Raw genomic sequence first — 24,676 nt, 5'->3', positions numbered from 1 at the left:
TGCCGCCTTCTCCAGCCTCTGTCTTCCCAACTGTAAAATGGGTGGAGGCTGGTGGTGAACCAGATGCTAAAATGTGAAGATCCTACGAACCCCCTTCCCGCAGGTGCCCTGAACCCCTCTATTCCCTTCCTATCCCTTGTGTCCACTTTCTTCTGAGAACATGGTGCAAACCTGGTGAAGAGGAGGGGGTGGCTGGGGTGTGAGAATGGAGTCGAAGGGGAGCCCTATGGGACCAGCCTGGACCCCAGCAGGAGCACGGCCCTGAGGCTGTGGACAGAGACAGAGGCCAGCCCTGAGTGACCCTGGGAATGGCAGGGGCTGCTCTGCTCAGCACACTTGGCACTATCTGCGGGGCCCTTTGGATGATGGAAAGCAGCAGTAGCTGCTGAAAGGGTCCTGGAGCTGCCAGCGCCTCACCTGGCAGGAAGCACAGCCCCCTTTCTCTTGGGCACACCCCTACCAGCGGGGCTGTCAGCTCGGCCTCTCTCTGCACTGCTCTGCCCAGCAGGTCACTGGCGCCGCCTGGTCATTTCGGGCCCCAAAGCGGACATCACCAGATTGGGACAGTGATTGCAAGGAAGGGCTTTGGAGCCCGCGCGTGGGTCCGTATCCACTTCCTCCACTTGCTAGCCCGGTGGGCCAGTGGCAGTCCTAGAACACACAGCCCTTATCATGTGAACAGTGCAGAACAGCATGTACCCAACAGATTAGAACAGAACTCCTTGAGGAGCTGGGGAGGCGGCGGGGAGACACCCCAGTGATGGCTGGACCAGGGTGGGACTCATCCCAGAGCATCTTTGGGCCATGACTGCAGCCTTGCCTGAAGCAGAAGGTTTTGGGGTCCCATCACATTTTTGGAAGTATTCGCTGCGATCTGAATTAAAATTACTAAATGATTACCCAGAAAGAGTTCCCAGCTCTTGCTTTGAGTTGTCAGAGGTAGAAGGGGCCCTACAGAACATCTTTAGGGTAAGATGTGCCCTGAGGGGGCCCTAGGCTTCTCCGGCAAAACCCAGAGACAAAGGGGAGGGAGAAAGGATCCGCCCCCAACCAGGGAAGCTCTTGTTCAGTCTGTTTGGGTACCTCATGACAAACAGAACTTCTGGTAAAAAGCTGAAAACGACTGAGCTAGTGCCTAACTGTAAAGATGGAGAAACTGAAGCCGCCCAGAGAGGGAAAATAACTGGCCCAAGTCCACACAGCAAACCAAGGTTAGAGTTGGTGGCTAGGCTCGTCCCGTCTGGTTATCCCATGCTTGTCTGGCGCGCCCATTGAGCCCCCAGTCAGAAAGCGTGCTCCCAAAGTGTGGGTCCAGCTGGCCCCTGGGTCTCCCCAAACAGCTAGCGCTTTCCCATCAAGTCAAAAAGCAGGTCTGCAGCCCTGGGGAGGCTGGCTGCTCCCAGACCCTCAAGAACCTGGGTGAGTGGATGTGGGTGGAATGGGGGGTGGGCGGTACAGTTTCTGGGAGGCACAGCTGTCACCCAGGTACCATCCCCCTGAGCCTTCCCCCCAGAGCTGGGGGACCCCATCACTCCCGCTGGGCTTGGGTGTGTGCCCATCCCCCCTCCCTCCCCCGGGGCCACCACCCCACCTACTCATAACTCTTGTCTTAGCCACATCCCTCATTACCTCTAATGAGCCAATCTAGGGACAGAGGGACCTGGGCGACATTTTAATTATGCTTCTAATTGCTTCCCAGGGGGAGGCTGACTACATGCCCAAATTTCTCCCCGGGAGAGGGGCAGGGTTTCCTGGAACTCAGCTGCACTGGGGCCCCCAGGTGAAAAGGAGGGCATACAAGGGGCTTCAGGGGCAGAGACGGACCCACCCAGGCTGACGTTCTCTCCTTAGAGACGTGCCCACGTCAGAGGGGAAGAGGTGAGGGAGGAGCTGGACCAGGGGCTGGAGGGGTTCCCAGGTCCCACCCAGGGCTGACACACCCCCTTCTCACTTCCCCAAATAAAGAAGCTTTGAAGTGCCTGTGAGTGTGGAAAGGGTTTCGAATCAGTAACGTTCTGACTCTGCCACTCGGTGACTTTGGAGAAGGTGGCCATGTGGCCTCTGGAGCACATCTCTGCTATAAAATGGGGACACCAGAGTCTACCTACCAGGGCCACGAGGCTGAACGGAGACCACACCCCCTGTAAGTTGATTCTCCAGGTCAGATGGTGAAAGGGACGAGGGGAAGGAGGGCGGCACCTTTCCCGGCTGCAGCCCCACACGGTCCGGGTCCGGGTCCGGTACCTCCCGCGGTTTAATAACAACTTGGGGGACTTCCCTGGTTGCGAAGTGGATAGGATTCCGCGCTCCCAATGCAGGGGGCTCGAGTTCGATCCCTGGTCAGGGAACTAGATCCCACATGCGTGCCGCAACTAGGAGTTTGCATGCCACCAACTAAGGAGGCTGCGTGCCCCAACTAAGAAGCTGGCGAACCGCAACTAAAGGAGCCCTGGATCCGCAACTAAGGAGCCTGCCTGCCACAACTAAGGAGCCCACGTGCTGCAACTAAGGAGCCGGCAAGCCGAAACTAAGGAGCCCACCTGTCGCAACTAAGACCTGGTGCAACCAAACAAATAAATAAATAAATAAAAACCAAAAAAACCTTGGCAAACACCACGGCAGTGACTGTGTCTGCAGCCCAGCCCTGTAAGAACAGCACGATGCCCATTTAACAGATGGGGAGGATGAGGCACAGAGTGGCTGCATGACTAAGTGCCCGAGGGCCCCCAGTGGTAAGTGGCAGTCGGGACACCAAATCCCAGAGCCCACAAGGGCCTGCCCAGGCTGATGGGCACGTGAGGCGTTGTCCTTCCAGAAGCTGGAGAGTAGTGCAGGAGGGGCGGGCCCCAAAGAGACAGAGAGAGAAGCCCCCTCAGGCCCCCGAGTGCCGTCGGGGCTCGGGCAGCCCCAGCACCCTGAATCCGCACCCTCACCCCTATCCACCCCTCCCCGACAAAAAGCAGACACAGACACCAGGCATGCTGTAAGGCCTTTTATTTTAATGTTTCCTTGCTGTTTTAACATTTTCACGGAAAAAAAAAAATACACAGTTTAGAATCTGGAACTGAGCGCTGTCTAGATGGGTTTCAAGGGCGGCAGCTGGCAGGGGCTGCACGGCTGGAAACCAGTGAGCACCCATTTCAAGAACTAAGGTGGTATCTGAGTCCAGATCTGGCAAAACTCAGGAGGCAGGGCAGCTGCACCCGCCGCCAGCCCTGGCTGGACCCCGCGGCGGAGGTTAGGGCAGCTGCACCCGCCGCCAGCCCTGGCTGGACCCCGTGGCGGTTCTGTCCGCCCCCCTCCCTCCACTGGCTACAAGGCGACAGGAGAAGGTGAAGTCAGCCTGTTGCCAGGACAGAAAAATCCTCATCTGTGAATCCTGGGGGCTCGCACCCAACCTCCACTCGATCCCCTTGGGTGGGGTTCTAAGGGCGCAGAGTGAAAGCTGAATTTCAGAAAGACAACAACTAATTTTTTAGCATGAGTGTATTACAAACATGGCATGCGGCATACTTACACTAAGAAATCATCCTTTGCATGCCTGAAACTCTAATTTAACTCAGCATTCTGGTCTTTGTTTTGTTGCTAAATCTGGCAACCCTATACCCTCAGGACCACTGACTCAGAAGTGGGGAAGGGGGCTCTGCTGGCAGAGGGACGTAGTCAGTCGGAGGCTGAACAACCCAGTCAAAAGAGGTTTTATCCCCCCATAGGAATGACATTTTTTTTAATAATCATTTTCCAGAAATTTTCTACACTGGCTGCCTGTTGTTGTTAATAGCTATGCGGGAGGGGGCCGAGGACAGACACGCACAGACCTCCACCCCATACGGTTCTAAATAAAGTTTGGAAGTACTTAGTATAAAGGTTTTCTAAAAGGATTCGTTTTCCTTCTGGTGGCAGGCCTACAAACACGTTCCTGGTATCGTTCTAAAAAGATTTAAACACAACAAGAACAAACAAACCCAGAGGGACTGAGCAAGGGCTGCAGCCTGTCCTAGTGTCATCCTGCAAGGGCCCCCTCTTGAAAATTCAAGATGCCCCGGGGCCTTCCTTCCGTTCTGCATCCTGTTCTCACCCCGCGGAAGGGGTCGCGTTCACTGTACACATTCGGTCCGCCTTTCCTCCGTGGGGCTCCCCGTGCAGGAGCTGGGGAGGGAGGGAGGGAGGGGCCGGGACTTGTGACCCGTCACGGGCGTTTATTCCGTCACAACAGAAACGCCAGGAGTAAAGAGGCAGGTCAAGTGTCCTTAGCCCTTGCGCCCCTGGCTGCCCTATTATCGCTGCACGTGGCAGAGACTCAAGTTGACAGCGGAAATCCACTGGAGGCCGGGAGAGGGAGAGGAAAGCCGAGTCCCGCTGCGAGAACACAGCCCCGTCCTACGAGCTCAGGCAGGGCAGGGTGTGCAAAGCAGTCAGGCACCCCAGCCAGCTCCAAGTCCAACGAGGGCCCCCAGGCTCGGCCAGCGCCCCTTATCCATGAGGTCCAGGGTCTGTCTGGGGCCCGCAGCCAAGCTCCTGGCTGACCTTGCAGGGCTGGGGGCACAGGGAGGAGACAAAGCCAAGAGCCCCCACCTCCGGCCGGCCTCACACTCGGATCTCGTCCTCCTCCTCCTCGTCCATGAAGGAGAACTCGGGGTCCGGCTGCCTCAGGAGAGCGGCCCGGGCCCGGTCCGGCCCCCGGAAGGCGGGGCTGCGCTCCTCCAGGACCCCCGAGGCGCAGCTGGACAGGGAGCTGCTGTCCCGCGTGGTGTGGCTGCTGCCCCCGCTGCGGGCCGAGCCGGGGCTGGGGGCCCCCGCGGCCCAGCCCTCCTCCGGCAGCGCACGCGACGGCAGCGCGGGCAGGTCCGGGCCCCCCGCTCCTTCCTGCCTTGCCGGGAGAGGGGCTGCCGCCGCCAGCGGGGGAGCCTGGGTGGGGCCGCCTGCTGGGTCCTCGTCACCATGGCAACCGGCCTCCCCCTCCTCCTCCGGTTCCCACTCCCCCTTGTCCATGATGCTGAGGACGTCGCCCAGCATGGAGGGCCCCAGGTCGATGTGGAACGACATGATGGACTCAGCGTGCTTCAGCCCAAAGCTGGCCTTGGGTACCATGGGCAGATCCGCCAGGTCCCCGAAGGCCTGCTCGTCGAGGAGGGGGTCTGGGGAGTGGGGGGCGGAGGCCCCATTCCGCCGAGGCCCCGCCTCCTCCGGGCCGCCCTCCCCCGTGGCCTTCCTCACGGGGCTGGAGGACAGGCTCTTGGGCAGCTTGCTGGAGCCCTTCTCGGCGGCCTCCTTCTCGTTCAGCTGAGGCAGGGACATGGCGTTCTTGACGAAGAGGGCCGAGTCCCGCAGGGGGCCCAGCACGTCCCTGTGATCCCGGTCGCCCCTGCTCACTGACTGCGACCGCTTGCTGCCCCGGAACTTCCGGGACAGGAGGCCGCGCTTGGAGGAGGCGGCGGCCTGCTCGTCCACGGACTCACTGTCCAGCTCCCCAGCCTTGCTGTTGAGGAAGGAGGTGTCCCCAAAGGCGTCCCCCGCGCGGCCCACGTGCATGGTGTGGCGGAAGTCGCCCAGCGGGGCGCTGATCATCTCGGCCGTGAGGTCCACTCGGGAGCGGCGCTTGGAGTGCACGGAGCTGGACACCAGCTGCTTGAGGATCGGCATCTTGCCGGGGGGCGGGGGAGGGGAGGAGGGGGTCCCCTCCAGAGACAGCAGGCGGATCTGAGGTCAGATCTGAAGTCCGGCGGGCGGAGGGGGCGATAAGGAGATCATAGGGCTGCAAGGAGAGAACAGCAGGGAAAGGGTTAACCCAGCTGTCCGCTCAGCACAAAAGGCCATCTGCTCAGGGGTGGCTGTTATTTAAACCTCCGCTCACCTCTTCTGAGCTCAAGTAGCCACAGGCACGCTCTCCCTGAGACTTGAGCGAGAGTGCCTTCTTCTAAAGGACAGTGCCTCCCGCACCTCGCAACCAGGACGCCCCTAGAGGCGGAGGCACACAGGCAGCTCCAGGCAGCCGACCCAGGAGAGACGTGACTCCAGTGAACAGCCGGTCCGGAGACACGCTGTAAGTTAGTTCTCCCTGCTGCCTGACCTCAGCCCCTGTGGAGTCAGTGGACACCTCATTCTGAGTCACGGTCCTTAGAGGAGGGAGAGGACAGCACAGGCCCCAGGGAGGCGCTGCCTGGGACAGACGTGCTCCACAGACGTGGGCGGCAGCTCACTCTCTGAATCAGAATCGGGTGGAGCTGCCGGGACCCACAGGACCAGCTCCCCAGCCCTCCGGCCCGTGGTGGGTGTCCCGAGGATCCCGGAGGTGAGGATCCTGCCTGCGACGTCTCCACAGTGGAGCCCCGAGCTCTTTGCCAAGGATCCACCCTCCGCCTCTCAGAGACCAAGACTGGGAAACTCCCAGTGTCTTCAATCACTAGGGGTGCAGGGAGGCGGAGACTAAACCCTAGATGGCCGAGGCGCCCTGGGAATGCAGACCCCCAGGTGATTAACCTGAGCCAAAAAGCATCAGCAGGGAGGCCAGGAGAGCCTCTGTAATCTCCTGGCAGGTACCACCCATGCAGCTCCTGGCAAGGGCCAAGCTGAAGTCCAGTGTTGAAGCCAGACCAGCCCCCAGTGCTAAACCCAGCAGCGCAGGGCTGAGCAGAGTGGGGTGATGTGGGCGCAGGGACTTAACCAAGGCTGGCGGGTGAGGGGGTGGTCCTGGGCCACCAGTCCTGCTAACAGCACAGCTCTCATCGGCCCCCACATTCCAGGCCCATCCTCCCTGTTGCCAAGGGCAACCCAGGATGTCCCACCGGGTTTCTTCCTCACCCTCGATGCTGCCCTAAGCTAGGCCACCATCTCCCAGTTGGCCCTGCTTCCCCTTCCCCCATCCTTCACCTTTTGGCTAAATCAAAACCCGGTCCCCAGTGCAGACCCCCCGATCCGACACCCGGTCCCCGCCTCACTCCTCGCTGCTCCCCTACCCCTGCGGTCCACCCTGGCCCTGAGCTTCCGTCTCCCGGACTCCAGGGCTGGACATGCACAGCTCCCCGCTAGAATACCTGTCACCTGGCTCACCCAACGTCTTCCGGGGCTCAGCTGAGCTGTCACTTCTTCCAGTAAAGCTGCTTCAGCCCGGTGAGACCTCCCGACCACCTCCTGCCCGACCCCCAGCACCGTGGACGCCCTTGCTCCCAGCAGGCACTGGCTCTGTCATTCTACCACTGCCGGCTCGGCCTGACTGTCATCTTGCCACTGAACTATGAGCTTCCGGAGGGCTCCAAAGGGCCTGTCACCGCTGAATCCCGTCCAGCAGTGCGTGGCACAGTCGATCCTCAAACACCTGTTGAAAGGCTAACACCTCCCTCCCACCCCCCACCTCCACCCCAGCCCCTGGGTTGCTCCCTTTCTGCCCTCCTGAGCCCAAGGACAAGGTCACTTCAGCCTACAGCCCGGCTCCAGGGCTCCCAGCCTGACCTCTCTGTGTCCTCTAACCCCCTCCCCTCGCTCTCGTTCTTTGTTCCTTGTCCCGCTGGTGATGCCCAGCCAGATGGTCCCCCCCAACCCCCAGGCAGTCATAGCGCTTGTCGCTCCAGGGCAGGGGAGGGTGGCGAGACACCGGGGCTCACCTGCCACACAGGTGAGCCCGGCTGGGCGGACTCAGGTGAGGACTCCTGAAAGGCCTTGAGATGACCCACTACAGTCGGTCAGCTCCCCCTCCTCTCTCTCCTCCTTCCCCCGAGACCCTCAGGAAAGTTCTCTTCCCCTACCTCTGAGCCGGCCCTTCGCTCCTGCCCATGCCCTGGGACCTAACGTCTAAACAATTAAGTCACGGAACAGCTAGACCAGGTTTTGGCAAACGTTTTCCATAAAGGTCCAGACAGCAAAGGTTCTCAGCTTCATGACTGACACGGTCTTGGTCCCAGCTTCTCAGCTCCACCTTCGCAGTGGTAGGAAAGCAGCAGTAGACCGTATGTAAACAAATGGGCATGGCTGTGTCCCAATAAAACTTTATATATAAAAACAAGTGGTGGGCCAGATTTGGGCCATAGTTTGCTGACGCCTAAACTAGACACATGAAAAGTACTGGCCTTAGGGTCATCCCCTCCACATCACTCCAGGAGAGAGTCACCATATGTGACCCTCTGGGCCAGCCATGGGCTCTCAGGCCAACGTTGGGGAAAACTCTCTTTGGCTAAACAAGAGAGAAGGAGGATGGAGTGAGTCGGCCTCAGACACGTTCGGCATAGAAGAAAATCAAACCAGGTTTCTAAGGCACTCTTGGTACTGGAGAATCCCTCGGGCTTCTGCTGCCACCAGCGCAGTGAAGCAAGAATAGAAAGGGTCCACATCAACCTGCCTGCAGTTCAGCTCCTGGCTCTGGTCACGGAATCCTGTGTTCTTCAGCTCTTCCATTTGCCAGATGAGAAAACAAGTTCACTGAAGCAAAGTGACTTATCCAGATGTATGTGCCTAAGAGCAGAGCTGGGCTGGAAGCCGGTCTCCTGGTCCAGTGCTCTCTCTACTCCATGCCAGGCCTCTTTCTGGTCTTTGGTGGGTAGCATCTCCGGTCAGTTACCCTCCCCACTTCTGGCTGGAAGAGTCCAGAGAAAGGAGAAGCCTGGCCGCTGCCTCAAGAAGATTCCTGTATTACCCTGGAGCGGATTCTGACACTGCTGACACCTTTAGCCAGAGAATTCTCTGCTGTGGGAGCCGTCCTGCACATTATAAGATGTTCTGCTGCATCCCTGGTGTCTACCTACCAGATGCCAGTAGCATCCCTTCCCTGCTTGTGACAACCAAAATGTCTCCAGAAATGCCAAGTGTCCCCTGGGGGGCAACCCTGCCCTGGAGTGAGCGCGCACATGTGAAAATAAAACACATAGTAATCACCAGGTGAACAGAAAAACAAACAAATTTAAAAAAAGAAAAGAAAGAAAGAAAACAAAAAAAGAAAGAATAAAAAGGAGAGGGAGGAGGGGCTTCCCTGGTGGCGCAGTGGTTGAGAGTCCGCCTGCCGATGCAGGGGACATGGGTTCGTGCCCCGGTCCGGGAAGATCCCACATGCCGCGGAGCGGCTGAGCCCGTGAGCCATGGCCGCTGAGCCTGCGCGTCCAGAGCCTGTGCTCTGCAACGGGAGAGGCCACAACAGTGAGAGGCCCACATACCGCAAAAAAAAAAAAAAAAAAAAAAGAGAGAGGGAGAGAGGGAGAGAGGGAGGGAGGGAGGGAGGGAGGGAGGGAGGGAAGGGAGGGAACGTAAAGGATCAGTGACGTGAAGCTCCAGAGTTGCGTAAGGGTTTCAAAGTAACGGCAGGAATCCCCAGAGCCAGTAAGCGCCAGGCGCTGTGGTTTCCCTGATCTTAAGTGCTTATTAAAAAGAACAGAAAGGGAAACCGCAGGCCCAGCTGCCCAGGGCTCGGCAGAGATGGTGCAGACCCCTGTGGCCACCGGCAGGGACCAGGCATCCTGGCCATCGCGGCTACAGGACAGAAGGGCCCCCATCCCTGGCACGTCCTCGAGGGTAGAGCTCGAGATCTGGATAAGAGGGGCCGGCAGGGAGGTGCCTAGGCCCCTGCACAGCCCCACAGCCCAGGAAGGTAGAGCAGGTCCGGCCAGCGCTTATCTGCCGTCTGTGGTCTCGCTCCCTGGGGGTGTGGGAACGAGGCTTTGCAGCTTGTGAAAAAGCAAACCATCTTCAGCATCCAGCATGAAAATGTCCCGAGTCCTGAGCTTCCGGAGAAGCTCCCTCTGGTCCCCCAGCCCAGCCAGGAGGGGCTGCAGCAGCCCTGGGGCCCTACAGCTAGAGCTCAGGCTGGTCAGGCCGGGCTTCAGGGCCGGCAAGAGCTCACTCACCGGGTTGTGTTCAATCCTTGGTTTCATGGTACCCTCATGACACTGTCACCCTAAGCTTTGAACACAGAGCAATGTGGGGGTGAGGAGGTGGAACTCTGAGTACAAGTACGAGCAGGTGCCCTGGGCCAGTCCTGGGGGAAGTATGGGGGGACCTGAGCACCCACCCGGAAAGGGGCTGTGCACAGAGAGCCGCGGCTTCAGGAGGGGGCGTGGCTAAGCCCTGTGACCCAGCTCTGGGGAAGTGGCTAAAACAGGCCGCCAGATGACAGGCAGCCGCTCCCCACAGCCCGCCCTCGGGGGGACTCCCCAACCCTGCCACCCCGGAAGCCACATCCCCCTTTCCTGGCAGAGCAAGGGAAAACGGAGCAGCAACTCGCATCTCTCCAGCCTCTGCTGGAATCAGATTCTGCTACCCTCGGCCCACTGACCACAGGACATTCCTGTAAGCCAGGGGTGACGAGCCCTCCCTGCAAGGCCAGGCCCCCGGTTGCAACGACACCAAGCACACCCTCAGCTCAGCTCAGCTCCCGGGACGGGATAGGACAGCCCTGGCCTGGACCGTCTCTCATCCTCCCCGGCGGGCCGTCCAGAGAGCACTGCCCTCCCACCTCAGCCCAGCAGCTCCCAGACAGACCCGAGCTCTCCCGGGGAAGACAGGCAGGGCTCCCGCCGTGCAGCTGACCTGGAAGCTCACCCTGGCACAGAGAGCACACATGCCTCAATGCCCACTGCCACGGCCACTGGGCAGCCAGCCCCTCCATCACCATGCCCCCTTCTCACCACCCATCCTGTCCGATTCTAGCCCCCAGCAACGCGGCATTTGACACGATGACTTCGGTCGTGGCTTGGACTGGATACAAGTGGCTTCGTTCCCTTATTCATTCATTCACTCACTCACTCACTCACTGACTTACTGCACACCCACCAATTTCCCCATAACTCCTCTGGGCCCTGGAGACACAGCAGTGAAAATAACGAGGTGGATGAGCCCAGACTTCCTGGGCACACTTGTGGTGTGAGTGTGGGTGGGTGGGCGACGGGGCTGTAAACAAGCGAATAAAACAGTATCTCGTAGTCCTCAGGGTCAAGGGGGTAACGAGGGAGGGTGAGCGCGGGAGTTACGGGCTCTGGGAGGCCCCTCTGAGAACCGAGTGACGAGAAGGAACCAGGCATGCCAAGAACATGCGGGCTGTGGGGACAGCACGTGCAAAGGCCCTGAGGGGGGAACAAGCTTGTGTTTGAGGAACGGAATGAAAACCCAGGGGCCAGGTCACACGGGGCCCTCACAGGAAGCCCAGGCCGGAGTTTGGATGGCGTTCTAGGTACCAAAGGAAACCTCCCTAAGCAGGAAGCCATCCCATCTGCGTGTTTGGAGGTTCCCATGGCAGTGGCTGGATGGGAGGCACGGAGGAGGGGAAGCAGGAATTCAGGGCAGAGGATGGGGGCCAGGACGAGGGTGTGGTTAAGGAGATGGACAGAGTGGGGCACATCCAGGGCAGGTTTTGGAGCCGGAGACACCAGGAGCTGAGGGCCCGGAGAGGGGAGGAGAGGGAGGGCGGGCTCAAAGGGGAGCTCGAGCCCAGGAGTCCTCTGCCAGGGGTGCGTCTCAGCCGGCAGGCCAGGGACCTTTCCCTCGGGGTGCAAGCAACTTTCTGCTGCCAGGAAGAACTTGACTTTGCCAAAGCGGGGGAAGCGTTCTGCTACACAGCATCTGTCAGCTGGAACAACAGGCTGCAGGGCATTGTGCAAGACACGCCGCGCGACGCGGGCCACGATGCCCTGTGAGAGGTGAGGGGCTCTGGCTTCTGTCGCCAGAGAAAGATCCAGCGCTTTCTGGAATGCTCCCCAGCCCTATCCTGTGAAGATAAGGAATCCCAGAGAAAGGGGAAGACTGTCTCATTCCAACAGCTGATGGGCAGCACAGGGAAAGGAGGAGAACTGTGGGTGCTTTGATGCACACTGTTACAGCAGGAGGAGCTTCAGTGGGGGCCGCGTGGTTATTTTTAGCTGACTTCAGGATATTTAGAAGCTTTTAGTTCCTTCACTAACACTGCCGCAAGCCCTCTCGTATCTGAGAGTGCGCCGTTGGCACCAGGGTGGTAGGAAGCACCGTCTTAAAATAAACTGAGCCTGAATATCCACATTTAAATTAAAAAAAAATAAAAAGCCCAGGATAGAAACGTGAAATATCACTATTATAACTCCTGTACTACTTGTGTATCTGTGTCAAATATCGCCTTAAAATGCCTGCGTGTGGAGCAACCCCACTCATAGATAGAGAGGATCAATTCAGAGATCTGCCCTGGGTCATGGATGGAAGGCTTTATTCCCACACCCGGGCTCCAGCCACGAAAACAGCCCCGCAGGACCCAAAGTGCAGGGGCCTCCACACGTCAAAACAGGGAGCGTGTAATCTATGCACACACACACGTGTATCTTTTATAGCTTATATACGTGGCCATTGTCAATCCATGCAGCAACGAATATGTTTCAGTTTTCCTTCTTTTAAAGAAAGTCAATATGTGACACAGAAGTTCTGGTGTTTTCTTATCACATCTCAGTGGATTTTTTTGCACACCCCTGCGGGTGCCACAATACGGTACCCATGATGTCACGTGACTCCCACGGAGGCATCCACGATGCTTTCAACTTCAGCGGTTCCTAAGACTGAGACGGAGGACACCCAGAGATTATCCAGCCCGGTGGCGGGCGACTAGGGTGGAGAAAAGTACTTGCCCAAGGCCAAGGAGCTGGTGAGGGGCCCAGATGGCACTGGCGCCCAGGTGCCCTGTCTCCCAATCGCTAAAGGTCCTTTGCAGATGCCATGGGGGTTGACTCACTGCCAGGCACCTGGCTAGACCTTCTTGTGTCTGTTACCATCTTGGTGGCACTGAGCTTGGAAAGGGGAGGGGAAGGACTTCCCTCCCACCCAACAGCAGGTACTAGGTACCACCAGGCAGGGAGAGTGGTACAAAACCAGGGACCAGGGCTTCCCTGCTGGCGCAGTGGTTAAGAATCCGCCTGCCAATGCAGGGGACACGGGTTCGAGCCCTGGTCCGGGAAGATCCCACATGCCGCGGAGCAACTAAGCCCGTGCGCCACAACTACTGAGCCTGCGCTCTAGAGCCCGCACGCCTAGAGCCCGTGCTCCGCCATCAGAGAAGCCACCGCAATGAGAAGCCCGCGCACCGCAACGAAGAGTAGCCCCCGCTCGCCGCAACTAGAGAAAGCCCGCGCGCAGCAACGAAGACCCAACGCAGCCAAAAATAAATAAATAAATAATAAATTAATTTTAAAAGAAAAGAAAAAACAGGGGTCAAATGCTGCTCAGAGACAGTGGTTCCAGGACAGGGTGGTCTTGGGGCATCGGCAATTACGGCGGGTTCTTTGAGTAGACTTTCAGTCGAGAATGATTCAGGAGCGCCCGTGGTGGGAAACCTACCCTATGGAACTATTTCAAAGCAGAAAAAAGTCCCTGACACAGACAGTCACTGAAGCCTTATTCATAATAGCAAGAGACTGGAAACAACCTAACACCCAACAAGAAGAAAATGGTTGAGAAAACCAGGAGCCATTAACTCAACAGATTGTCCTGCAGGCATGAAATGCAGGGTCAGCGAAGACCACGCAGGACGTGGAAAACTGTTTACCAGACGACATCGAGTGGAAGGAAAAAAGGCAGAATTCAGGCTTGTTTACACAGTGATCACACACTACACACACATACACGTTCACGAATAAAGGCAAAAGGGCAGGCAGAGAGATTCAGGAGTGATGTCAGGCTTGAGAGGAAAACGGGCTCTTTTCTTTTTAAGTTTCCTTTAATGTGGTAGTGCTGTTTGGATAATAATAATAGTAAAAATCCCGAAGCATCAAAGGCTTAAGGAAAAAAAATCTTAATTTCCAAACCAGCTTTAAACTCTCAAGTTCTCAGGGTCCAGCAGCTGCAGCCCATACAAGGCGCCAGGTGGGGGCCGGGCGGGGGAGCGCGGGGCTCAGACCACACACTCTCATATCGAAAAATCTCCCGTCGAGGTCTGTTCTCTTTCTCTCCCGTCCCCCTAAATCTGCATCTACCCCAGATGGACAAGTTTATCACATCCTCGTTTTATTTTTAAGTTGTTTGGGAGGAGAAAGCAGGCAATCTATTATAAAACCTGGTGGCAGGGGAAATAGGGAGCTTAGGACCCCCCCAAAAGAACCAGCTTCCCAACAGCTGCTTGAGCCTCCACAACCGAGCAGATGAAAAATAACGATCCCCACACACCCCCCCCCCACACCCCGGAGAATGGCCAATTTCCAGCGACACCGAGGCCCTAAGCTGGAGGCCAGCCTCCCTCCCACATGGCCATCCCCCAGTGGAACCCTGGGCAGGTGAAGGTTGGGTCTCTGCTGCTTCCACCGCCCCAGCTCAGCTCTCCTGATGGCTACAAAGGAGCAGAGGAAACGAGAAGGGGCGGGGTCACACAAGGACACCCCCGCGCTCCAGCCACTGGCTGCCCATGACCACCAGTAAGGCAGAACTAGCAGTGCTGTCAGCAGTTCTCATTGATTGGGTGCCTGCTGCACGCCAGGCATTGTGCAGACTTCGTTAAGTTTGTGCCTCTGACCCCGCAAGGAGGGTGTCACGATTGCCTCCATCATAAAGAGAAACGGAGGCTCACGTGGAACGAATGCCCTCGCTCACTCTCCCAGCTACTAAATGGTGGTGTGAGCCCGTTTCTGGCAGACCTTGGAGCACAAGCTTTTCTGTGTGAGGTGATGCTCTGTGGCTTATTCAGATGTCCGCAGCTGAGAACACGGCACATGGACGGAGGGATGGGGGTAGGGTGGGATTAGGGAGGCTGTTCGTCTAAGATAAGACCTTGGGGCCAAGACTCACTTGACTGACTCCCCCATCAGAGACCTGCTCCCAGGGACGGTTCGGATGGGCTCCTCCTTACACAAGCTCTCATCCCAGCTTCCTGCTCTGAGGACCCCTCCCAATGTTCTGATCCCCCAGGAGGTGAGAGGTGGGGAGGACCACCCTGAAGCAGAAGCCAGGGCTCACCCAGCAAAGTTAAAAGAGTGGGCCCGGGCTTCCCTGGTGGCGCAGTGGTTGAGAGTCTGCCTGCCGATGCAGGGGATGCGGGTTCGTGCCCCGGTCCGGGAGGATCCCACGTGCCGCGGAGCGGCTGGGCCTGTGAGCCATGTCCGCTGGGCCTGCACGTCCGGAGCCTGTGCTCCGCAGCGGGAGAGGCCACAGCAGTGAGAGGCCCGCATACAGCAAAAAAAAAAAAAAAAAATTTGGAATATACTGGCTTAAAGAAAGTGTTCATTTCACCTATATACTGGGTTAAAGAAAGTGTTCGTATCACCTATCTCTTGTTACTTTCTAAGTGTATCTATTCAAACTGTACATTCTGTAAGGGACTTGGTGTGCTGCTTCTCTGGGATTGTGCTGATCTAGACATGTTCCCTCTTTTTTAATACAAGCAGCACTTTCCATTGTAGAGGGATGAATAAAGCCAGCCATTGTTTATGTTTGAGTGAAAACAGTTACACGTTCATAACTAATGCTACACTATTTTAGATTAGGTCCTAAGAGCCTCAGTTTTACATCCAGCAGACCACTGCTGAATGCTAGTTGTTTCAGTTTTGTTCAAACGCTGTAACCAATAGCCTTCCAGCTAAGTCTGTCCAAGTCCTTATTTCTGGAGGATACCTACTTATAAGTGAGTAAAATTACTTTTGTTTCTTCTTCCTAACTTGTTCTCCAGAAGGTTTTACCAAGTTGCAGTCTCACCAACACAGGACGATGGTGTCCAACAACAGGTGTTACTGTGTCCTCAGCGGAATTGGAAACAAAAAAACCACAATCAGCACCACGCTCAAACTTATAATTTTCATTCCTTCTATTACTAAGAGGGTGAGCATTTAAAAAAATATCATCTCCCCTGTGAACTGCTTGTCGAAGGCTTCTGCATGTTTTCTGCGCGGGGGCAAGGCGGCTTCACCTTTTCCAATGGGTTTGCATGACTTAAAATATGAAGGCTCTTAAAAATGTTGACTATATTTTGCAAACATTCCTGCAAATGTATCATAGGCCCATTTTCCATGTGGTGATTTTGTTGTTTTCTTTTCCGTAGAGTGCTTATTAATTTTTACACGGTCAAATCTGTCGTACAATGTCTGGCTTTAGTACTATGAAGCAAAGACCTCCCCCACTCCCAAGTTTTATGAAAATATTCACTCCTTCTAAAACGACTAGGTAAGGTAATAATGAAAAACTACTCATGGAGAAAAAATACTCAAAGGAAATACAAAGATAGGTCTGTGGCTTATCTATTTTAAATGACCCGCAATTTTATAAGAAATTAAAAATATAACAGTAAAGTGCGTTACTGGTTCTGTATAAAACTGCTATAAAATATGAGTGAAGAGTCAAATGCTACCTTCGTCAGATATATACAGATACTCCCCACGGTTTCTCCAAACTTCCTCTTCTGCTTATTGATCTCTGTTCATTCCTAAACCAGGTCTATACTGTCAACTCTGTAAAATATGTTTTGAGTATCTAGTAGAATAATATCCCTGCACTAACTTTTCTCTGAAAATGTCTTGTCTTTTCTAATGCAGTTAGTCTTCCAGATGGACTTTAGAAACATTTTATTCAGTTCCAAAAGAAATCCTGACGGAATTACATTGGCATTGAAAGCAAACAATAAATTAATTTGGGAAGAAGTAACTATCACAGCATCACGCCTTCATATCCATTTATTCAAGTCTCTTAGACATTCTCCATTAAATTTTGTGGGTTTTCTTCCTACAAGCCTTACACACGTCTTGCAAGTTTATCCTGAGTTATGTTATGGCCTCTCGTTGTGAAAGCGGTTTGTACCCTGCCCCTTTTATGTAGCTATAGCTTCTGACTGGTTGTAGCTGGTATGTGGGAAAGCTACAATTTTAAAATTTGTACCTCGGGCTTCCCTGGTGGCGCAGTGGTTAAGAATCTGTCTGCCAATGCAGAGGACACGGGTTCGAGCCCTGGTCTGGGAAGATCCCACATGCCGCGGAGCTACTAAGCCTGGGTGCCACAACTACTAAGCCTGCGTGCCACAACTACTGAAGCCCACGTGCCTAGAGCCCGTGCTCCACAACAAGAGAAGCCACTGCAGTGAGAAGCCCGTGCACCGCAAGAAAGTGTAGCCCCTGCTCGCCGCAACTAGAGAAAAGCCTGCGTGCAGCAATGAAGACCCAATGCAGCCATAAATAAATGTATAAGGAAAAAATAAATAAATAAAATTTATCTCTCTTTAATGGACACCCTACTAAGCTTGTACTATCTTACACACCCTAATCAACTGTATAATTAAATTTTTCGGGCTTTGCAAGTAGACCAGCCCATCATCTGCAACTAATAATAATTCTGCCTCCCCCATTCCTCATTCTTATCTCGTTAAATTTGCTCCACTTGCCAACATAATGTTGCGTACTACTACTGACAATGAAGATCTCTGTTCCTGGCGTTTACAGGGCTGTTCAAAACCTAAGTCATCCAACACAGTAGTCACTAATCACATCAGGCTGTTGAATGCTTGGAATATTTCTGGTGCCACCGAGGAACTGAATTTTTAATTTTTCTTTCATTTTAATTATTTTAAATGAAAATTTAATGCTTGGTTCAGCTATTGGAAAACTGAAGTACGTTTAAAACACCCTGAGTGTGTGAATATCTGCCCTTTTAGCTGCACATTTTAGGAAATCCAAATTCTGGTTATTTGTAAAATGTAGCCTCCAAGTTGAGATGTGCTATAGCTATGGCTTTTTGAAGGCCTTGTATGAAAACATAATGTAAAATATCTCATTAATTTTTTTATGATTACATGGTGAAAGGACAGTATTGTTGACACACTGGCTTAAGTAAAGCATATTAACATTGATTTCACCTGTCTGTAGTTTTTAAAAATGTGGTCACTCGAAAACTGCAAAGTTCTTTATGTGCCTGGCTTTATAGTCCTATCGACGGTGGTGCTGCTCTAGGGGTACTTCTGTTCATCATGATACTCACCACTGGATTCACGCAGGTATTCTCAACCATCTCAGAGAAGTTACCGTTCTTACAGTTTTAGGAAAATGATACCAGTCACTTAGACAGGCTGAGTTGTGGGAAAACACACTGTAGCTTGGATAATTAATTTACCCTTTGATTGCTGGAAAATGTAATGTCTAGTCTAGTTTAAAGAGTGGGAAGTGATATCTTAGATCCTACCCATGGAGCCCAGGTGGATATGCCCTCCCTGGACCATGGGTCACAGAGGAAGTATGAGAAAGGGAGTGAACCTCACTGAGCCTTTACTCTGTACCAAGCTAGCTGCTTCATTTTGATTAAACTGCCTTTTGGGGGCCAAGTAATAACTCTGTTCTAGGCATCTGAAAGACTTTATCACATGTACTCTTCCCAGCAATCCCCTGGAGTTATCATCATCGTCCCCATCTTGCAGACAAGCAAACTAAGGCTGAGAGCTAAATGCTTCACCCGAGTCACACAGCTGCTAAGGACAGAGCTGTTGAAGTCTGCCTGATTCTGAACCCTGGGCTTTTCCCACTTTACCCAAAGGTGTATCGGGGGCGTGTCATAAACATCACTGGGGCGCTGGACTCTAAGATCTGATGAAAGTTATGGACGCGTGAACATCCACGGGGCAAACACTTTTGCATAGCGTTTGGCTTAAAATATCCTGAGTCTGGGCTCTCCCACACTCCAGGGAAAGTACAGATAAATGCTGGGAAATATGGACCACGCCCACCCCACCCCCCTCATTACAACAGCTCCAGAGGGACAGGAGTGAGCCGTGACCTGGGAGTGACAGGAAGTGACAGCTCCGGAGCCAAGACTCCAGAGCTCAAGGGCATTCAGCAACTTTCCTTGTTTACAGGCTCTTCCTGGAGGGACGGAGGGAGGGAGGGGTGTGTGTGTGTGGCCAGAAACCAGGGAAGGGGTGCCTGGTGGGAGCCTCACTGCTCCTCCCTCCTGCCTGGGGCCTCAGAAGGCAGGGCTTGAAATCAGATCAGCCCGACCTTGCTTGGTTTCACTTCGCTTCTACGGAGAGCACAGTGCTCAGCTGAGGAGTGGGTCGCCAGAGGGAGCCAGGTGCATCTGGTGCTGCTCTGGGGCAGGCTGGTGAATTTCCACCTTGACCCTGCAAGATGGAACGTGCAAGCCTGGGGGACCCCGGTGCCAGACACCCTGATCACGAGCGGGCTGGGCCACACCGGGCAAGTTACCTGTGCCTCGGTTTCCTCATTAGTTTTCAAAGCCACTGATAATACCGTGTACTTCCTAGAACTACTGTGAGGATTAAATAAGCTAACACAGGTAAAGCCCTTACACGAGGATGCATAAGGGATGAGCACTCGTAACGTGTTTGCTGCGACAATGATGCTATAACGTGTTCCTTCTCAGCAGGTGCCTTATGTCTATACCTTGAAAGGTAGGAGAATTCCAGCATCCCCAGTGACGCTCTGGCCACGGTCACTCCCCTAGTTCAAAGAGGACACATACCTTCAGTGTCACCTGAGGACACCTAATCCAAAAGGCTCCCAGGATGACCCCTTTCAAAGTCCCTGGGGGCCCCAAGATGAACTGTTGCGGGGCGGGGCGGTGGGTGTCCTCTGGGCGTCCGAAGCCCAGCTATAGATTGTAGTCCAGACGAGCAGTGGGATCGAGCAGCCCCGAGACTTGGTCTCTTTCCCTATCTGCCTTCCCTTCTCCTTTAACCTTTTCGAGATGCGGGAGGAGCCTGGCTTTTCTTAGACAGGACTTCAGCTCCTTCCGATCTCAGTTCAACACGGTGGATGAGGCGGAGGTGGGAAAAGAGAAAGCCCTCCAATTCCTCCCTAGGATGTGGGTTAGCAAACGTAGGAATCTGGGGGACCAGCTACCAGCAACAAGTAATGCAGAGAATCTCAACACGGTCAGCCCCCAATAAAAAATAGCCTGGTCCTTTGGACCTAACCTGACTCTCATTACAGGTGTCCACAAATGGCACTGCCAGCCCTAAGTTTCTTCTGTGCTCCCTCTGGCTCTCTACTCCCACCATCTGATTGAGCCTTAAACCCTCAGGACCAAGGGCAACATTCTGAGGAACAGAGAAGGGCTGCAGGGAGTGGAAACCTGAGTGTGGAGGGGAAGGAAGGTCAGGGAACAGACGCCGGAACACAGAGCCTGGCTTCACTGTCACCACATTGGGGAGATCCGAAGCTGGGGTCTGCAGACCAAGTTCAGTTACCCCCAGAACTGCCTGGATGCAGGTATAAGAACCCAGAGACTCTCCCAGGGAGGCTAGAGGCTGCCCTGGCTGACACCATCTGTCACCCCTGATGGCCAGGGCAGAAGACGGTGGTCTGAGCAGCGCTGGCTGAGCAAGAGATGCTGTCCCTGAATACAGCCCCAGGGATCTTTCTTGCCCTGGCACTGTGGCTTTTCAGATGCCCTCAGCCCCTGGGATGAAGGAATGAGGGGGAAATGCCAGCAGTTTCTTACAGTCTGGGTAACCCCAAACTGTGCTCGCCTGACCCAAAAGAGAGACCCTTCTGCAGTTTGGGAGGCTGAGTGGAGACCACCAGTGCCCCACCTGCTGGCAAAGGAGGGCTCTGGATGTCGGTGCTGCCACCCTGGCCGGGAGTCCTGAGCTGCAAGCTGGCAGTGCCTGGGGGAGACTCTGATGTACATTACTGGAAGGAAGCCCAAGCCTCCTTGTATTTTAAGCTAGAGCTTCAGGGACACAGTGAGTGGGAATGCGGGATGCTCACGGCTCAACTTCCTTCCCAACACCCTGCAAGCCAAGAAGCCAGGTCCAGCCATGCGCATGAGCCCCTCCCAGCACAGTCCCGCACCCCAGCTCCCTGTCCAGAGCACGCTGGCAGGGGCCCGGCCTTCCGGAGCACCCCCGAGGTGCTGGCCCTCAGGACACTCTGCCAGAAGGGTCCAGGGCTCGGTTCCTTTTCCCAAGGTTGAGGAAAAGCCTCCAGTACATAGGTCAGAAGACAGCGGCTCTCTCAGCTTCCAGGGCCAGATTGCTCAACCCCTCTCCCTCCGCCCCCAAGCCTTATCTCTGGCATCAACCCAGGTCCTGTTCCTCCAAGGGACAGACTCCTCCCTCCTCCCACAGGGACAAGATCCTCGGAGCCTGTGGAAGCTCCAGCCACAGGAGGCAGTTCCGGCCTCTGAGCCGTGTCCATTCCCACCTTCCAAATCAGAGGAGAGGGGGCAGGGAGGAGGGCGACAGAGGGGTGGCCAGCTGCAAACACCTTGCCTGCCACACCTGGGCACAGCCTGTCCTGGCCGCAGAAATCAATCAACCACTCCAAAGGTGGAGGCGGTTAGGATCCCTGAACCAGAGCCAACCCGAGGCCCTGCTGGGGAAGTTCCTGACATGCAAAGAAGGGTCTCCGAGCCCTCTCCCAGGTCAACATCTGCCCATCCCCACCTCCCCACTTTGTAGACTAGACTCTCACGTGCTGGGGGCTCCAGTCCTGTGAGGGCAGCAGGACAGCAGCAGGCTGGGTGTGTCCGTACATCGGACTGGAAGGAGAATCGGTGAGTGGGCGGGGGTGAGAGAAATGAGAGGGAAATGGAAGAGTGGGGTCAAGAAAGAGAAAGGTGGGAATCCCAGAAAAATGGAAGGAATGCTCAAGGTCCAGGCCTGAGCTACGGAGTGTCACGTGAGCTATGGTCATCAGTGAGCAGGGACTCCAGGAACTCAGGGAGATGGCAGAGGGGCTGAGACCCCAAACCACTGTCTTATTTTCAGTCCCTGCAGGGGTCACCGGGATCCTTGGGAAGACCAGGAGAACCCACTTGGGTATCTCCCAAGGCTCACTGAACCCCCTGTTTGTAGGAAGGAGCAGCTGTCCCCAAGGACTGGAGGGGCAGAGTCCAAGTTCGGAGGAGATAAACCACACTAATCGGTCCGTCACATGGCAGCTCACACAGGGCAGCTGATGTAAGCTGGAACCCACAGGCACCCCCAGACTCACACAGGGTCCTAGCTTCCCCCCAGGGACGGAGCCTCCCAAGTCACGAGTGGGTGCCCCGTTACTGCTTCGGGAGCCCTGGGGCCACCTACAGGCTTGGCTGGGTCCAGCCCCCGTCCAGCAAACTCCCCGTTCCTGGGGGGAAATCCACAGCTCGGCTTTCCCCTTCCTTTGTGCCCTGTTCTTTGTTCTCTTAAAATTCAGTCCATCCTGCCGGTGGTCCCCTCCTCCACCCCAGCCTCAGAAAGGGGGCCGAGGGGGTGGGGAGTTATTAGAAACCCAGACTGTGCAAAGAAGTTGCATTGCTGGAAGCCCTCCTGTAACCGGGCCTCTCATTGTTTACGCGGGCTGGATGGGGAGAGCTTGCTCTGGTCCAGATGGCCTCTGAGGGTAAGGATGAGGGAGTCTCCTCCCCCCCCCCAGCACCCAAACTCCCTAAAGAGGAGCTGGGGGCTTCACACAGCTCAGGGACCCTTGCCCCGTTCAACTGCTCAGATAGAGAGCAAAGAATAGGCACTGTGGACGCAGCCCGGGGACGTGGGAGCCTGTCAGATTGCAAGGGGCTGCAAGAAGAAAAGAAAAAGCATTGTATTTCCCCTCCATTCTCCCGGGGAAAAAAAGAAAACTTCCAAAGCGCAGGCTGCGGCGTCTCATCGGGAAACAAGGAATCTGGTTTGAGTTAGCAGAGAGCACCCCTCCCCCAGTCTCTCTCTCATACACATACACATACACATACACATACACACACACACACACACACACACACACACACACGCACGCACGCTCACACGCCCCGGCTCGGGCTCCGGCCTCCCCCAGGAAGCCCGCCTAGCCTCGGCCCTCCAGCCCTCGCTCCGATTCCCGCTCAGCACTCACCGGAGGCGGCCCGGCCCGCAGAGTGGCTCATCGGGACGCTGCCCGGGCAGGGGGGCAGTTTTGTGCCCCCGATGGGGGGCGCTCCAGGGAGGGGGCGGAGCTAAAGACGGCCGATCCCAGTTCCACCGCCCCAAGCGGGCGATTAAATCATTAACCGACCGCTCCCGGCTCGTGGCCAGGCCGGGAGCGCTCCGCCGGGTCCCGCGCGTAGCCCCTTCCCGGGCTCGGAAGCGGCCCCACCCCGCCGGTCGGCGCCTCGGCCTACCCCCGCCTCGGCCTCCAGGTCTCCCAAGGAGGCGGGCGCGCGGGGCGGGGGCCGGGCGGGGAGGGAGGGGTGGGGAGAGAGCATTTGTTCCCTCGGCCGTTCCCCTTCCAGGCAGCTCTTCGCCCCTCTTCTCCCCGGCCCGGTGACATTGGGCGGCGTGTGCTGCAGCGCGCGTACGAGAGATAGTGTACACGCCTCCGCCACTACGGGCGAGTAATCCGGTTCTTATTCATGGAGTACTCTGTGCACTCACGCCCCCCTCGGGGAGACCGCGGGCCGCGCGCCGCCGAGGGCTGTGCTCCTGCCCCCAGGGACACACACCCGGGCAAAGGGGTGGTACGTTAAAAGCCAGGTCCCCCGTCCCACCGCACCGTCATCCCCACCCCCAGCAGCGCCCGAGGCGGCACCGGCGAATCCCAGTCTGGGGAGAGGAAGTCGATTGGGAGCGGGATTTCGCCGGACTCTCTGCCACTCCGTCCTCCCCAGCCCCGCTCTGCACGGACACAGGGTGCGTGGCCCCGGTCCCAGACACCCGGGCCGCCCCGCACTCGCCCGGGCCCCAGCCCTGCCACACGGGGCGGGCGCAGAAGTGGGGAGCTCTGCCCCGCTCCCCTCCCCACCGCCCCTATCGCGGTTTTTTCAATCCCCTCTGCTCCCTAGGGCGGCTCGAGGTCCCCCAACCGAGCCCACCCAGGCCCCGCAGGGCGCAGGTGGCTGTCACGGCCAGAAGCGGGTGCCCGTCGCCTACCTGGGTCCGCAGAGACGTGAGCGCCGGGCCGGCGCGACTGCGCTCTCCCCTCCGTGGGCTCCGCGAGGCGCCGGGGCTGACGACCCATGTCCGCGCGGCGTCGGTTTCTCTCTGGCTCTCGGGCTTTCGGGGCTGGGAGCCTCTCGGACACTCCCCTTCCAGGCTCCTCCCGCGCCCCTCCGCGCTGATGTCACCGCGTCGCCGCAGCCAATGGCGGTTGGGAACCTCAGCCGGGCCGCTCGGCCTCCGCGGTTCAAATCAGAAAGCCCAAGACCCCGGGAGCTTCGTCGGGGGGCGGTTCGGGCTGGGAGGCCATCCTGGACCTGGGCCGGTGGGGCCCCGGGGCGCCCCCGCCTGGCTGCGCTCCGGCCCTGACCCCCCCCCCCAACCTGGGGCCACGGGGTCAGGGGCGCGACTCCCCCCGGGGGCCTAGCACGAGACCCTCCTGAAGCTCTTCTCCCTTCCGAGCAGTGACCAGACAACAATAGCCCCCGCCCCGGGGCGTTTCTGCTGCCTCCCTCCCCGGCCCAGGACGAGGGAGATGGAAGCCCCCAGGGTCGGCGCCGCCTGGGTATGGATTCCATCCCAGCCTCTTACGGGAAACGAGATGGGGGAGGAGCCGGGCCCCGAGGCCAGGCCCGGAGCGGGTGTAAGAAGGGTTTGGGCCTGGTGACCTGCCTTTGATCCTCCTGCTTTCCCCTGTGTCCCTTGCCTCCTGAGTAGCCTCCCAAACGGAGTTCTATTCCAAGTGAGCCTCAGGGGCGATGCACTCCTGAGACCCGCGGCCTGAATCCTATGAGAATCTTTTTAGAGGAGTAACTTCCATTGGTAAATGATCGTTACTAATAAAGTGGCCCAGGAGAGTACACAGCACAAAGTGAAAGCTCCCTAGCTGTTAGCAGCTCCCTCGCCTGGGTTTTTGTTTTAAGAGAAGGGGATCCG

At 56.4% G+C, this 24,676-nt stretch overlaps 1 protein-coding gene across 3 annotated transcripts; it reads right to left on the bottom strand.

Moving 5' to 3' along the window:
- Positions 1-2,979: 2,979 nt before the first annotated feature.
- CDC42EP4 (CDC42 effector protein 4) lies at positions 2,980-24,222 on the bottom strand. 3 transcript variants are annotated; one of them, XM_067717166.1, is made up of 3 exons: positions 23,735-24,222; positions 5,855-6,078; positions 2,980-5,755 (listed from the first exon to the last, which is right to left on the bottom strand). In XM_067717166.1, the coding sequence occupies exon 3, from the start codon at positions 5,641-5,643 to the stop codon at positions 4,588-4,590; it is 1,056 nt and encodes a 351-aa protein (XP_067573267.1). In that variant the 5' UTR covers positions 5,644-5,755; positions 5,855-6,078; positions 23,735-24,222; the 3' UTR covers positions 2,980-4,587. The 3 variants fall into 3 exon arrangements, with proteins under 3 accessions (XP_067573267.1, XP_067573266.1, XP_067573268.1); XM_067717165.1 differs by lacking the exon at positions 5,855-6,078 and having other exon boundaries at positions 23,735-24,220; XM_067717167.1 differs by lacking the exons at positions 5,855-6,078; positions 23,735-24,222 and adding an exon at positions 22,722-22,976.
- Between the last annotated feature and the right edge of the window lie 454 nt (positions 24,223-24,676).

This window comes from Pseudorca crassidens, chromosome 19 (assembly GCF_039906515.1).
Source record: "Pseudorca crassidens isolate mPseCra1 chromosome 19, mPseCra1.hap1, whole genome shotgun sequence".
In the NCBI taxonomy this organism is placed as follows: Eukaryota; Metazoa; Chordata; class Mammalia; order Artiodactyla; family Delphinidae; genus Pseudorca; species Pseudorca crassidens.
This window is presented reverse-complemented; position numbering and strand designations above follow the sequence as displayed.

What these genes read in the sequence shown, in the direction of transcription:
- CDC42EP4 (XM_067717166.1), bottom strand. Translation starts at nt 5,643, where the DNA reads ATGCCGATCCTCAAGCAGCTGGTGTCCAGCTCCGTGCACTCCAAGCGC.